This window comes from Meleagris gallopavo, chromosome 13 (assembly GCF_905368555.1).
Source record: "Meleagris gallopavo chromosome 13, MGAL_WU_HG_1.1, whole genome shotgun sequence".
In the NCBI taxonomy this organism is placed as follows: domain Eukaryota; kingdom Metazoa; phylum Chordata; class Aves; order Galliformes; family Phasianidae; genus Meleagris; species Meleagris gallopavo.
The window spans coordinates 16,448,812-16,463,521 of NC_139416.1; the positions used below are offsets into that span (position 1 = coordinate 16,448,812).

Sequence of the window (14,710 nt, forward strand, 5' to 3'; positions counted from 1 at the left end):
AGGGAGTATTTAAAGCACATTAAGAAGAAGCCTAAGGGTGGCATTATGCAGCTCAAACACACTTTTCCGTCTTATTTTTCTTGTAGCATGAACACCATCTAGTGGGACATGGGCAGCAAGTGCTGATACATGCAATATAATACAGCTGTCTGCGTGTCTATGCATGTTTCTATGCTTCTTTTTTTCCATTTCCTTCTCCTTCTGCATCAAAATATTGGAGACTTCGGAGACTTCAGAAAAACTTGCTTTTGTATATAATCTTCTATTTCCCAACAGATGGATTTCATCCAGTGGGTGGGACTGTCTATCCCCAACTCTGCTATTCAAATGACAGCACACAGAATCACAGAATCACAAAAACACCAAGGTTGGAAAAGGCCTACAAGATCATCCAGTCCAACCATCCACCTATTACCAATAGTACTCACTAAATCATATCCCTCAGCACAAAATCCGAACATTCCTTGAACACCTCCAGGGTCGGTGAGTCCACCACCTCCCTGGGCAGCACAATTCAGTGCCTAGACACAAACATCTATGCACAAAAAATCACAGAAGGTGATCTCTCTAACATTTTGTTTTCTCTCCATGTCATTCTAATGCAGTGGAAATGCTGCAACCCATATCAGTGGAACTGATATTTCGTAATTTGCCACTGCAGTGTAACTGCTCTTGTCCACTGGATGGTGCATCACTTGTTTCTGTAGCTGGAGAGCATCTTAAAACTTGTTGGAGTCATACTGACCTAGGCAAGCAGTGTGCATCTCTCCATATGTGAAAATAGAGGGAGAAATTGTATAGACAAGGCAGTTGTTTAGCAACTAAAAAAATAATAATTACACATAATGTCATGTGACATAAATACAGGCTGAAAATAGGATATTCTCTCCCAGACCAGAGTCTTTTCAAAGTTCAGATCTTGCATTACACATGTGAGCCTTGCTGGTATTGATGGATGTCTATCTAGATTCATTTGCAGGTCTTTGAGGATTAGAGACCATGAACCATTTTTTTTTTCTTGTAAGCTTTGATTTCTGTTCAAGAGAGCTTGGATAGGGCAAGGCAGCAAATCAGTCTGAAATTCACCTTGTTTCCTTCTCAGTATTTTTAGCACTGTGCAGGTTTCTCATTTCCTCCTGAACTCAAAACCAAAAAAATCATTTGTACGTTTTACTTCCCACATTTTTGCTAAGCGTGTGGAGCAGGGCTTGGGCAGATCTGTTTTAATATGCAAATTATTGTTTTTGCCATGCTAAAAACATTACCAGACATGTCAGGACTTTGGTTCTTCTGCAAGTCCTGCTGTTTTGGAACCACTTCCCCAGCAAACAATACTGCCAAGATAAATTGTTTGTCAGAGATATATTCAAGTCCTCCAACAGATTACCTAAGAAACGTTGAAAAATAATGCTGCACAAAGCAAATTGTTTCCATGCTTCCTGTCCCTGTAGGAAGGAATGGAGCTTATCTCTGTTACAGATTCCATAGAGACGGCTGCAGTACCTTAACTGATGCACTGTTTAAACTGGGAGAGTTTTGGAATACTTCAGATATCAGAGAAACACATGAAATATGCATACCCTGTTGTTCCTGCCCTCAGAAATGCAAATACTGACATTCAAATGATTTGTATGAGGATTCCAATGGTTTGGCAAAGCACAGTAAAACTGCTCACAGATTGCATGAGACAAAAACAATTCAGCAGAATATGTCATTTCCCATAGGCAAGTCTCAAGACAAGTGTTGTTTAGGGTTTAATTATGCATGTTTGTAAAGTGCCAAAGATTTGTCACTTGTGTGGATTCTTGCTCGCCGAATTATTGCTTTGTGTCAATGTTTTCTTTAAATTTGAGCTAAAAATAAAAGCTGTTCTTCGTAACACATTCCATTGCAACCTACCTCTGTACTGAACCATTATCTGCTCTGCTGCAGGTGCAGTGATAACATTGTGACATAATCTATCTTGTGGCTGTTTTTAGCCATTCTATGGCATGATCTGAAATAAGAAAATCACCTTTTTGTCTCTCTGGCTCTCTGTCTACCATAGCTAGTTAACTTTAACACTTGCTCCTTGAGTATTAATTCAAGCAACGATGATTTAGAGAAATAAACTTTTGAAACTCATTGGTGACTTCTACTTTTTAGCTCCTTCATGTCTACTTTTGATGTCCATTAACAGTAATAAGGCAATACAGTCCAGCCTCAGAAAAGGGAAATTGTACAAATAAGGAAGAATTTTAAGAAGATAAAATGAACATCTAAGGCAATACTTTTGAAAGACAGACAGAAGATGATCATTGAGGCAGAGTACATGCACACATCAGTACCATAAAAGTCTATATACCCCCAGTGAGAAGTCTGTAGAGTTAACAGGGAGTCCAAACTAAATGTAAAAAGCATGGAATCTGAGAGCCCTGTCTTTCTTCAAAGCAAGGTCAGCTACACCTCAATCCTAAGACTAACCATGACAGACTGGATCTTAGCTAATGTAGGGAAATGAGACAAAATGCTTGCTAACTGTAAGAGGAATAAAAAGGTCTATTGTGTGGTGAGCCAACAGGTATCAAAAGTGAAGCTTCCAGAAATGGCACCTACCAAGGTGGCTGAAAGGATGCCTGCTGAGATTCTGCTTCATGGCTTGGATGAAGAGTGCAGCCGAGTCATTTCCCTGCCCATTGGCTGCAGCTGGCAGTGGGATGAAGCGAAGGACCCGCTTAAGCTGGAAGATGAATGAAACAGAGCCAGAAATCGAAATAGGAACTGAGATCCCAACCAAGGGGCTGGGAGCAGCCTCAGGTTTAAGGCTTAGAGCCACAGATTGCCTTGGAAAGGAGGAAACCACAGAAACCGCATCCCCTGCACCACACCAGTGGTGTGCCTGAACTTCTCTTGGTTCCGTCCAGCTGTGCAAATGGGAGCTGAGATCATGTTTATTGGGAAAATAACGAGAATGACAAGGATAGTAACTGCCATAATAAATAAACAAATAAATAAACCGAGCAAATGCAACTTTCGATAACGTTACTAACGGTAATACTAACAGCAACCAATTCACAAATACGTCAATAAACAAATGCAACTTCTATGCGTGACCTCAGAGCGCCGGCAGACAGGACGAGCCCTTAAGCAGCTTCGAGGCGGAGTTTGGCGACCGCCGGAGCGATCGGCCCAGCTGCGAAGCGGCTGCAGCTCCGTTCCGCGCCCCGCGCTCCGCTCCGCTCCGCTGCGCGATGTTGGCGCTGCTGGCGCTGCTGGCGGCGGCGCTGCTGGCGCTGCTCGGGGCGCGGCGGGCGGCTGCTCCCCGTGCCTGGGTCCCGCTGAAGCGTTGGGCCTTGGGAGGGATTTTGCTTCTCTACGGCGCCTGGAAGCAGCGGGCTGCCTGCGAAGGGGCAGCGGAGCCCCGGAGGCCGCGTCTGCTCAGTCCCGACCCCCACGTGAGTGGCCTGATGTGCCCCAGAACGACTCGCTTCCGCGGCACCTCATCTGTCTCTCTGGCGTCCCGTTTCCCTGGCACCTTTTTCTCTGGTACTCTTTTGCCTGGCACCTATCTCCCTGGCGCTCCTTTCCCTAGTGTCCTCATCTCCTTGGCATCCCATCTCTATGGCACTCTTTTGACTGGAGCCCCATCTCCCCAGCACTCTGCCCAAATGCATTCCATGCCCAGGACCTCCATCCTCTGGGAGATCCACTGCATCCCAATGCAATGCCATCCCCAGGACCCCCATCTCCTTGGATCCCCACAGTGTCCCAATGCATGCCATCTCCAGGACCTCCATCCTCTGGGTTACTCATTAATCTAGCACAACCATTCACCATGTATGCACACCCTCCAGGACTTCTGTGTGTGGGACTCACATCCCTCAAGGACACACACCCCTGTGCATCCCCTGCACGCCATCACCTTGCATCTCCCTGCATCAGAAGCCTCCTTCCCCTGCGTCCCAATGCTGGGCTTCACTCACTACCCAACCTTGGAACTGCACCCTTTTTCTCCCCTAAGCACATCTCTGGGATGGCAACGTGGGCATGTCACCTTGGTTGTACCTTGGAGGTAGAAGTGGAGTTGTGGATTTCTGTGCCTAGATGTTCTTGAGACTTGAGATGTTAACACTGCCATTACTTGGTAATCATGGCAGTGAAGTGCTGGATTTCCTATGGCAAGAAGCTCACCTTGCATGACTATCATGGAATAATTACGGTCCCTTGTTAAACTTGCTTATCACCTGCTCCATCTCTTCTCCCTGACAAGTAAATGGGCAAAGGAGGAAGGAATAATGCTTTTAAGCTAATGAAAAATGTGGTATTAGATACAGAAAATGAAAGTAAAATCCAGTTCCTGAGAAAAACCACGGAAAACAAAGCATGGCTCTCTTTCTCCCCCTCCAGCCTGAGCTGAGATCTGTTTCCTTTTCCCTAGGCACTTGATTCAGTTTACTTCACGGGCTTTGCAGAGACCAACAAGAGCTTTGTGATTGCTCGTCTTGCCAAGCGTCCCAATGGCATCTGTGAAATGTGGCTCTTCCTGAGGGTGGATGGAGTAGGAGAGTTTGAAGTAAGTGGTGGACATTCAGTGCTTAACTCCTATTGCTATGCTAGGAACCCAAGTGAAAATTAATCACAGAATCATTAAGATTGGAAAAGATCATACAGATCATCTAGTCTAACAGTCAACCCATCATTACCATGCGTGTCTTCACTGATGTTGTACTGAGGGACACGTGCAAACTGTTGGTGATAGGTGGGCAGTTGGACTGGATGGTCTTGGAGGTCTTTTACCTTGGTAGCTCTGTGATTCTATGATTAACATCCTAAACCATCAGTGCTGTTATAAGGCAGTTACATGTGTTGCATGATCTTGTCTTCTTGAAACACCCCATTAGAATTCACTTGCAGTGAATGCAACTGGCAGAAAAACACACCCTGAGACCTGTTGTCTTCTCAAATGTCTCATTAAGATAAGTGTCAACAGACATTAAGGAAAGAAAATTGTTTGTGAACCCCATTAGGCTCCAGAACTGAATTCAGTCAATCCGTGCACGGGGAACAGAAAGGTGCTCCATTAGATAAATTGCATTTCACTTCAGTGGCAGAATAGGCTGGATTACTTCTTGTGTCTTATTTTCAGGGCAGGTATCTGATATTCATTGCTTTTTTTCCCCAATAAGTGCACTAAATATAGCATGTTGTCTAAAAAAATATCTTGGTAAATCTTCTTGGAAGTATTTGAGCATTCACTCTTTGTGATAATGTGCTGCACGTGGTTAATAAGCAATGCTGTACAGTTATGGTACAGTTTTTTTCCCCTTTCTGTAATGAGTGAATGCTATAAAACTGTTGTGGAAGTGCCTCTTTCAAAGAGAAAGGAAGGCTTTTAAGGAGTTAGATGTACATCTACTTCATTCATCCTAACAGGAAAACAGTATTAATCAAATATTTTGCTTGTGGATTTTCTTTTTGTCAGTAGCTGACTCTGTGGTGAAGAAAAAGAGAAGATCTGGCCTAAATCCCTTTGCACCTCACCAATACATTTACATTCACAAATTTGCTTTGCTAAGTAGCCATGACCAGGGGGCATCCTATTCACAGTAAACCACAAAAGTGAAGATTGATGTGCATTATTAGGTTTCCTAGTACTATGTAGCTGTGGCTTTATTATTTGCAACTGCAGCCAAGTTATAAACCCTATACCCTTCCTTATAGCAGGGATAAGAACTCCTTCAGGCAGCTGACAACCTTAGGAAATAAGGCATATTTTTCAAAGTGCAGCTGACGAGCTTTGAGAACTCGCATGCACTAAAAATCTAAAACATGTTTAAAACAAAATCATTTGTTTCATCGTAGTCAGCCTAAAAATAACTTTTACCCCCCAAGGCTTCACATCAGCTTGGATCTAAGCATGAGCTGGGTTGTTACAGTGGTTTTCCTACACACAAGTAGTTCAGTTGTATTATCTAAAGCAATAACAAACTATCTGAAACTCCAATATTTTAGATGCAATTTTTCTTTCCCAGAATGTGGCTACCAAAAAGCAAACAGAGCTGAAAAGCCAATTCAATCAGATGTTACTCCTACAGAGGGCTGTCACAGTGGGAATTCACCTGTGTTGCACCTCTAGAATTGGGTTAAACAAATGTTTTCCTGTCTCTTTAGCACCCACAGCACCCAAACATGATGGTGAATGATGAATCTGAAGAGATTTGGAGTGGAGGAGGGCTCACTATTGAATATTTAGAGCTCCAAGCATGTTGGAAAATAAGCTTCAATGGATTCCTCAGGTATTACAGCACTGCGGGCTCATACACATGAGGCCAAAGCTTCTTGAACACTACCTGGAAAACTAATTGACAGGCTTGAACCAAAAGCTACTTGGTACCAATAGCATGCATTGTCTTCTATGCAATGAAAATACAGCTGGTAGGATCTGCATCCAGTTCTATTCTCTGCTTCTTCACTGCAGTGGAGCATTACTGTCCTTCCATAGCACACAATGACACCATTCTTCTGCAGCGTCTTCTGTTGATTCCATTTACAAATACATAAAAAAAGTCACCTGTTTAGAAGTTATACAAAATTATGGTGCTTTCTCTTATAGAAAAGGACCCTACCGACAGCAGTGGAGTGAAGAAGAGGGAGAACTTGTACCAGTTAAATTCTCTCTTCAGTAAGAGCATTACAGTTTGCTTTGGTTTGCATTGTGGGTTTGTGGTTAAAGAGTTGGTTCTTCAGTATATTCTTGAGGAAATGAAACCAAACTTACTGCATAGTGGGAACTTCAGTATTTGTTATTTAGGGAGTTATCAGACCAAAGACTTCTATGTCTTGTGTTTTTGTCTTTGGAGAAACTGCTTTAAAAGGAATTTAGTGTTATGGTCTCAAAATACTCTGGTCCTTCTGTCTGGCATTGTTTCTTGGAGGGGGAATGGCTGTTTATGAGGGTGGATAGTGATAGGACAAGGGGAATGGTTTTAAACTGAGACAGGGGAAGTTTAGGTTGGATATTAGGAGGAAGTTTTTCACCCAGAGTGTGGTGAGGCTCTGGAACAGGTTGCCCAAGGAGGTTGTGGATGCCCCATCCCTGCAGGCATTCAAGGCCAGGCTGGATGTGGCTCTGGGCAGCCTGGGCTGCTGGTTGGTGACCCTGCACATAGCAGGGGGTTGAAACGAGATGATTATTGTGGTCCTTTTCAACCCAGGCCGTTCTATGATTCTGTGGTATGATATGATTCTTGCATGTTTCCCCTGTTAATAGTAGAAATAAAACCCAAGCAACAGTTCTAAAATGATTCTAGCATGTATTTGGATAAAAGCTCTGCTCATACAACTAGGAAATAGTATACAAGATAACCACCCCAAAACCACAATCTCTATTTGAAAACATATATTTGTGGCTTTATTTCTCTTAACCCCATAGCTATTGCTTTCATGGGTCATGTGTCCAAAGTAATTCATGCCATCCTTGTCTCTGCTTCCTTATTCTGCCATTGCTTTCCAGCAGTGCAAATGGTTTATGGACTGTTTGCCTGATTAAAAATGATTTGCTGTCAGAGTAGCACAGCATTTCTGGCATCATGCTGCATTTGTATCTCTGAATAGACTGACTGAGAGAAAGCATCATCCTTTTACTTGAGGCTCTGCCCTTCCAGCTCCCCTTCCTAGGTAATCTGCTGACCCTTGTTGAGCCATTCTGCAGGACATGGTACCCATTCTCTGTTTCCTTATCTTGAAAAGTAATAGCATATTAAAAATGGAAAAAATCAGAAATTTTCAAACACCACAACATGCAAAGATCATCCCTGGAGTAGCAAGTGCACAACTTGGCCTAACGCAACCCGCAAGCTGATAACAGCTTTTGCTTTTTTCCTTCTTTTCCTAGTTGGGAGAACTCTACAGAAGTGTTCAGCTTCCGTGATGACAGTCATCCCAGCACATTTGTCCGTGCTTTTGCCCAGGAACTGTGGACCATCGAGTTCTTCCAAAGGGTCAAAAAGTGAGAGGCAAGAATAATGTCTTCTGGTGTTAGTTATAATTACTCTACAGACTGCTGCAAGGGTATGCCTGTGTGTTCTAACACGCATTTAGTAATAGCTGGGAAATCTGAAAGTGTTTGCTGATGTGTAGGATCTGATACAGCTGTGATCTAGATGCTCTGAAACCTTAATTTTTTGGATGCACATCCATCAGATTGGCACTGTGGTTTCCCTAATAGAAGCCATGTTGATTTTACCAATGTTGATTCGAGCTTTTCTTTCTTCCAGACAAAGGGAACAACATTTCCGACATGAGCAGTGGGGCCAGTCTGTTGGAGAAATTGAAATAGAAAATCATGAGAAAATCAAACTTTCCCTCAAAGGTGTTCGGAGCCACTCTTACGGTAAGAACAGCAGAAATTTTCCCCTCGTTCACCCCTAGAAGACTCCAGTAGGGATTAAGTCACTCTGAACAACTCACCCCATCTCCTCACCTCCTTGAAGCCTGGTGATCCTCCAGGCAACAGTATTCCCCTTTAAGAGAGGAATGGGATGTAATTTCACTGTAGAGACTTGTGATGGAGAGGATGTGGTGCATTCAGCCTCCTGGGCTGACACACTTGGAACTGTTAATTTAATTTTATCTTTTGAGACATTTTCCTGGTTTTGGTCAAGATAAACCTTTCCTCAGTCTGACTCGACGTGTTACTCTGCTTCTCTTTCAATTATAATGGCCTTGACCCTGCACATAGCAGAGGGGTTGAAACTAGATGATCATTACGGCCCTTTTCAACCCAGGCCATTTTATGATTCTATGATACTCCATAGCTGTTTTGGAGACTAGCACGTACTCAGCATGTATCAGTTACTGCAGGACTACTGTATCTGAAGTCAGTGTCAAGTCGGATACTGTTCCTTCATGTTTTCCAGCCATGGTTTACTTTACATTGATTTTGTTCTGTTTTGCAGGTGTCCGGAACTGGTCTGAGATCTACCGTTATGTCATGATTTTGGCACGTTTTGAGGTAGATATTAGCATGCCAGTATGCTCCTTAACCATGGCACTACTGTTGTTTCTGAATTTATCAGTTACACTTAAATATCCAGACATAATACGTCGGGAGCACTCACAGTGTGCAATCAGAAGCACTAAATGTTGCCACTGTTAGCACATGTCAGTGTTGGATGCAGATCTCAAAAAGCTGAGCCATGTGTTTAAAAGTTGATTTTTTATTTTTTACACTGGCTTAACTAAAAATTGTTTTGGTAACTTGAAACTGTTTGTTTTGGCTTTTTAAGAAAAAATTAGACAGCTTTACTGGACAGATTTTCTCCTGCTGCAGATACCCAGAGCTCAGAGGAGGTGATGCAACGCTGATTCACAGCCTGAGATATTTGAAGGCATCTTAAGCCTTCATGACAGCAGTCAGCAAATATTTCTGCCCGTGCTCAGCTCTAATTCCCTGCTTTGCTATGGTGGTTGTGCTGGAGGAGTGGCTGCTGAGAGCACAGCCTGGGGAAATTCTGAACCCTGGCATTCCAGGCTGGCATGCAACCTGAGCAGATGCTTCTGAAAAGGCATTTCTTTTGCCAGCACAGGCGTAAAGATGTCTGTTATATTCAGCATTACATGAGTTGAGACTGAAGGCAGAATAAAAATTCTTGCCCAGACACATGCAGGCCAGCAGAAAAACACACCTTGGAAAATCCCATATACGTGCAGATCCAGTTGCTGCTGTGATCTAACTTATGCCTGTGTACCTTTTAATAAGATTGTGGTTTTGCGTTGTGATGTGCATAATTGGTCAGTAACCTCTCCCTTTTCTTCATAGTTATTCAGGACTCAAAATAACTCCCCTCCTAATTAAAAGCCATCTAACTGTTTAGTAAGAAACAATTAAAGTTAATCGCTGATTAAAATTTGGAGTCCTCACATCTTGATGTCTGTACATTTAAAAAACTGCAACATGGGCTTTTATTTACCTCCAAGCAGCCCAAGTGGAGCATGAAGAGATTCAGACTCAAGAATGGAATAGAAATGAATAAAAACATGAGAATCTAGTTCGTCCTTATTTAACATTTTTCCTATATGCTGCTTTAAAGCGTGGAATAATATAGATTAGAAGAGATGTTTTGTCAAAGAAGGGCCAACTGTGAGAGGTGGCTCTGCAGTTCTGAACACAGCAAGCTGAGGTTTCTGCAGTTATTGTTTTCCTTCTTCTCTTATATCTGCTTTCTGTGGACTTTCAGTTGTCCTTAATGTCCTTAATTTGTCCTCAGTGTACCTGGTTTATATTCCTGGACTTTCATTTGCAGCCACACTTTCAGAGAAAATTGACTGAGAAGAATTAAAAGTAATAAGTAATAGCATGCTGCTTAACCTGACTTGAATCCAGTGTCTTCTTGGTCTTCTTGTCTTCTTGGTCAAGTCAGCATACGACCCATGCCAATCAAACTGCTTTTCCTTTATTCCTGTCTTTCAGGATGGGACTGCAGCACATTTAACAGTTATAAATATGCCTGCTACCACAACGAAGTAAGTAACCCAGGAAGTTTGCCCTGATGAAAACACACATCTCTGAGGTGACACAAGTTGCTCAGCAAGACAGCTGTATGCACATTCTTGCTTTGAACCCACCTAGCCAGATTTCCATCCACACCCTCTTTCTCATGCTCTCCACTCCCTCAGCCCAGTTTTCCAGCTGCAATTAGTTATAAGGACAGCTTTTACCTCCAATTACTTCCTTTCCTTTCAATTACCATTTGGCTGATGAAGCTGTCTTTCTTACTGTCTAGAGGACTTAGAGGTAGAAATTGAGCACTTGCTCACTATTTTTGAACTTAATATTATGCTTCTGAATGGCGGGGAGCTTCGATCCCCTCATTCTTGACCCTTCAGCTCTGTGACCAAGTGTGACCAAATGACCTGCCTCTAATTCCTGCAATCCTCATCTTCTTTCCTATTTCCATGGCCTCCCCTGTCCAACATTTGCAAGATCCCACAATACAACCACTCTTACGCTGCTGGCCAGGAATGGAGGCTATACTCAGTGCTGAGCTCCCCTAGAAGGTCAGCATGTTGACCTTCATTTGAGCTTTAGCTGAACTTTTGTTCTGCTCCATTTCTTTCCCCTTCAGCCTCACTGTAGGTTATGTCTTTTTCCCTGATGGGAAGAAGGCTGGGATTGAGTGGTCCAATGCCTCGCTGGCTGAGATGGCTGATGATGGTGCAATCAAGGATGAGTACAGAGTCAGTTTTACTGCTGGTAAGCTACACATATATTTGAAAATATGCCTTGATCAAAGTTCTTTCTCAATTTACAAAGCAAAGAGGAAAACTACTGCTCTTTGGAAAAGCATAAGAAAAAATCTATATGCAAAAATAGTAGACCTTGTGAATTTTTGAGATTAAACACAATTGAAGTCTGGAAACATTCTTCCTTTTTTGCATTTATGAAAGGTGGCAAGCACTTTGATGTTTCTGCAAGGCTGGACAAGCAAGCTTGCCCTGTGGTGTACAACGGCCTGACTGGAAGAGGTGTTTTCCATGAGTGCATTGCAGATTTCCAACTGGATGGGTTAACACAAGGCTGGGGCTTGGCTGAATTTTATTACAGGTAAAATAATTACAGAACTTTTTTTTACAAGCAGGAAGAGGTAGAGAATTCCTATTTTCCCATATTGTCCCATGTAGCTACAGCTCCACAGATAATGGATGCGCACACACACATTTTTTGCTTGGCATAAGGAAGTGTTCTTTGTTTAAAGCTTGATGTGTTTATTAATTTTACAATTACGTGTTATTTAAAAAAGAACAATTGTACAAGCACTTTGTGCATGCAAACAAGCCATAGACACTTGTTCAGCTGCTTGCTTTATAGCTTTATACAGGTTTTTATATAGGTCTCCATATAGGTTAATGAGTCCTTGGATGTTTTACTTTAGGCATATCCCAAATAGAAGGACTCCTCTATCTCAAAGAGCAGGCTGACCATTTACAAAGCAAAATTTGTTGACACAAAAATCTGTCAGAGTAGAGCACAAAGCAGATAAATGTTCAGAAAATCAATATAGCAATGCCTTTTATAGGGGAAAGGATTATATCAACAAAATCTGTGTTTCTCAGTGAATTGCTGTTTCTCCTGCCACATGATTACAACAATCTTTTACTGCAGCCTTTTCCCTTTTGAATCTTTTCTCTCATAAAAAAAAAAAAAGAAAAAAAAAAAGATAGGCAAGTTTGCTTGTTTTCATTTAGATTACTTTTTAAAATAAACACTGATTCTTGGCTGTCAGAGGAGATGCCGTAGATGACTTTCAGAAAATTGAGTGCTCAGCTTCATCTGATAACCAGACATTTCTAAAGCACATAAAATAGGGCACTACACCCCCAAAAAGCACACTGCTAGAACTTGTAAGCTGTGGCTTGTAGCTGCTGCTAGGTAGCTGCTCCACTCCATCCATGAACCACCTGGGAGATTTTTAAGCAGTCTACATATGGCAATGCTGACAAACTCCATATAGGCTCCTCCTTTGTGTCTACTTCCAAGTGAAAATCATGTCAGAAATTAAAAGATGACAATCTGGTTCTTCCCTCTCACCATTCAGCATCCTTGCTTTTCTTGCAGGGATGAAGCCGCCCAGAGGGTTCCCAATTTGCAGCTTGGTTCCAACACTGAAGGCCCAGACCTTTCCTCCCTGCACCTTGTGAGCAATGGCTCTCTTCTGTGAGCACCTGCAGGCTTGTCCCAGTGGTGTTAGCAGGCAGCAGCTTTCCAGAAATGTTATTTCCAGCAAAATGCACAATTCTGAGGGTGAGACACATTGTCACAGGATGTTCTGGAGGTCAGTGATATAAAGGGATTTGCAGAGAAATGAGGAACATTTTTAGTGTTGCTAACCTTGCCTGGAGGTGATTGAGAAGAAATCTCTGCATGGCTGATTGAAAAGCTCAGGCTTTTGGTTTTTTTCCTGACTTGTCATTTGCTCTCCAATGTGAACAGCAGGGCACAGGGCTACATGGATCTCCGACCCACATAGTAGTTCCTCTGTTCTTTCAGCTTTGTTTTTGAAATAAAAGCTCTATCTGTCTGAACTCTGGTTGGTGTAGTCATTAAAGCACGGGCATAAGCTACTACAGGAAACTACACTGTTTGATAGTCTTTAACTGTATGAGAAGTCGAACTGGAAGAAATAGGGAGAAACAGATCTGAATGGGCTGTCCTCTAGGAATAGCATTTATATATAGGCTAATTAAATATGTGACACAAACATATTTTTTGATTGAGTGTAGGGAATGCAGAGTCTGGTAGTTCAGTTTCAATGATAATCTGAATATTTCATCATTCACTTGGACTTAGATGCCATATTCATCACAGAATGCAGGAAAGTCACTGGTAGTTGCTGGTCCATGTAACCTACAGTCCATTCTCTGCCTGGTTATATCTTGCCATTACATACTGCAAATTAAGCATACTTAAAATATGTCAAGACAGAAAAGAGTCATGTGGAAGATTATATATAAAAATCATATATATGTGTACCCATGTTCCATGCATATTCATAATTCCTGCTTATTCAGTAATGAAAGAGATTTTAAAGAAGATGTTCTCCTTTTTGAGGAAGTTCTTGCACTTATTACTACAGCAATGTTATCTGCAGAAGAGATATCCAGTGCTTAAATATAACATTGTCAAGCCTATGTACACTGTGGCAATGACTTCTTATTCAAATTTGGGATGCCTAATTGGAGTTGAGGCACATATGGCTTTTGTCAATTATTCAGCCCTCCCAGTCAGCAGTTTCTCAGGGCTGCGGTTCCATATTGGTGGAACTGGTGTTTGTGAACTGGACTCTGCAAATTTGGCTGTGGATCCCCTCCTTGCACCCCAGGCCATTGGCTGCGTGCACGAGGCAGCACTATGACTGCATCTCTTTTGGGACTGCCATTGATTCAGAGCTTTGGATCCTGGCTGCTCTTTTATAAATACATCTCTAGTTACAGTGGTATTAAGAAACACATTCTTGGGAGTCATGCACAAATTTAAAGGTGTCTTAAATCTGCCTGTGCTCTGGAAGTCTCAATGCACTGAAACAGGGAGCTTCTAAATTATTCGAGACGATGGTACTTTGACAGAAGCAAAGGCTTTATGCCTCTTTTTACACGTAAGAAATCAGTCAAATGGGTAATTTTAGGAAGGTTAGAAAAAACATCAATGTTATACATCACAATCTGTTCCTACTAAGTATGTGGATTGTTTTTGCTATGATCTCAGGAACATCTGCTACTTCTTTCTGTGGAGTTTTTGTCACCTCTCACTTTTCCTTTTTTTTAAAGATTTAAATATAAAATTTAGAAGAAGAAATATAGGTATGTCAGCAAGCAAAGATTTCTGAGGCGTGCACTTCAGCCAGAGAACGTAGATAATGAGAAAAGCTGTTAATCGTTACTCCAGATTGATATTTGAAGACATTTCTATAAAAATATCCCCTGCCCAAGTCGAGAGCTTTTGATCCCATTGAGCAAGGAATCTGTCTGGCTGTTTCTAGCTAGCTGTAACAGAGCTACAGCTATAGCTGTGAATGCTGTGGGGCAAATGGCAGCTATGTCCCCTGGAACATAATCTCTGAAGTTCCGTGTTCCCACAGTGAGGAGGTAGAGAAGGTTGATGCAGCCTTCATTCCTCCCTTTCCACATGTTTTACTTGTTTCTTTTGGTTCCAGTGGATGGAGAATTAGAGTAC

At 42.1% G+C, this 14,710-nt stretch overlaps 1 protein-coding gene across 2 annotated transcripts; it reads left to right on the top strand.

The window, feature by feature from the left end:
- Nucleotides 1-3,106: 3,106 nt before the first annotated feature.
- Nucleotides 3,107-13,062, top strand: LOC100539929 (uncharacterized). 2 transcript variants are annotated; one of them, XM_010718106.4, is made up of 11 exons: nt 3,108-3,434; nt 4,418-4,552; nt 6,151-6,275; nt 6,593-6,661; nt 7,874-7,987; nt 8,256-8,371; nt 8,937-8,992; nt 10,451-10,503; nt 11,106-11,233; nt 11,428-11,584; nt 12,596-13,062. In XM_010718106.4, exons 1-11 carry the CDS (start codon nt 3,231-3,233, stop codon nt 12,696-12,698), a joined length of 1,260 nt encoding a protein of 419 aa, XP_010716408.2. In that variant the 5' UTR covers nt 3,108-3,230; the 3' UTR covers nt 12,699-13,062. The 2 variants fall into 2 exon arrangements, with proteins under 2 accessions (XP_085091123.1, XP_010716408.2); XM_085234997.1 differs by lacking the exon at nt 6,593-6,661 and having other exon boundaries at nt 3,107-3,434.
- Nucleotides 13,063-14,710: the final 1,648 nt, after the last annotated feature.

What these genes read in the sequence shown, in the direction of transcription:
- LOC100539929 (XM_010718106.4), top strand. Translation starts at nt 3,231, where the DNA reads ATGTTGGCGCTGCTGGCGCTGCTGGCGGCGGCGCTGCTGGCGCTGCTC. An exon ending in TGCTCAGTCCCGACCCCCAC is followed by an intron (nt 3,435 to 4,417) that starts GTGAGTGGCCTG and finishes CCTTTTCCCTAG; the next exon opens with GCACTTGATTCAGTTTACTT. An exon ending in TGTTCGGAGCCACTCTTACG is followed by an intron (nt 8,372 to 8,936) that starts GTAAGAACAGCA and finishes TCTGTTTTGCAG; the next exon opens with GTGTCCGGAACTGGTCTGAG.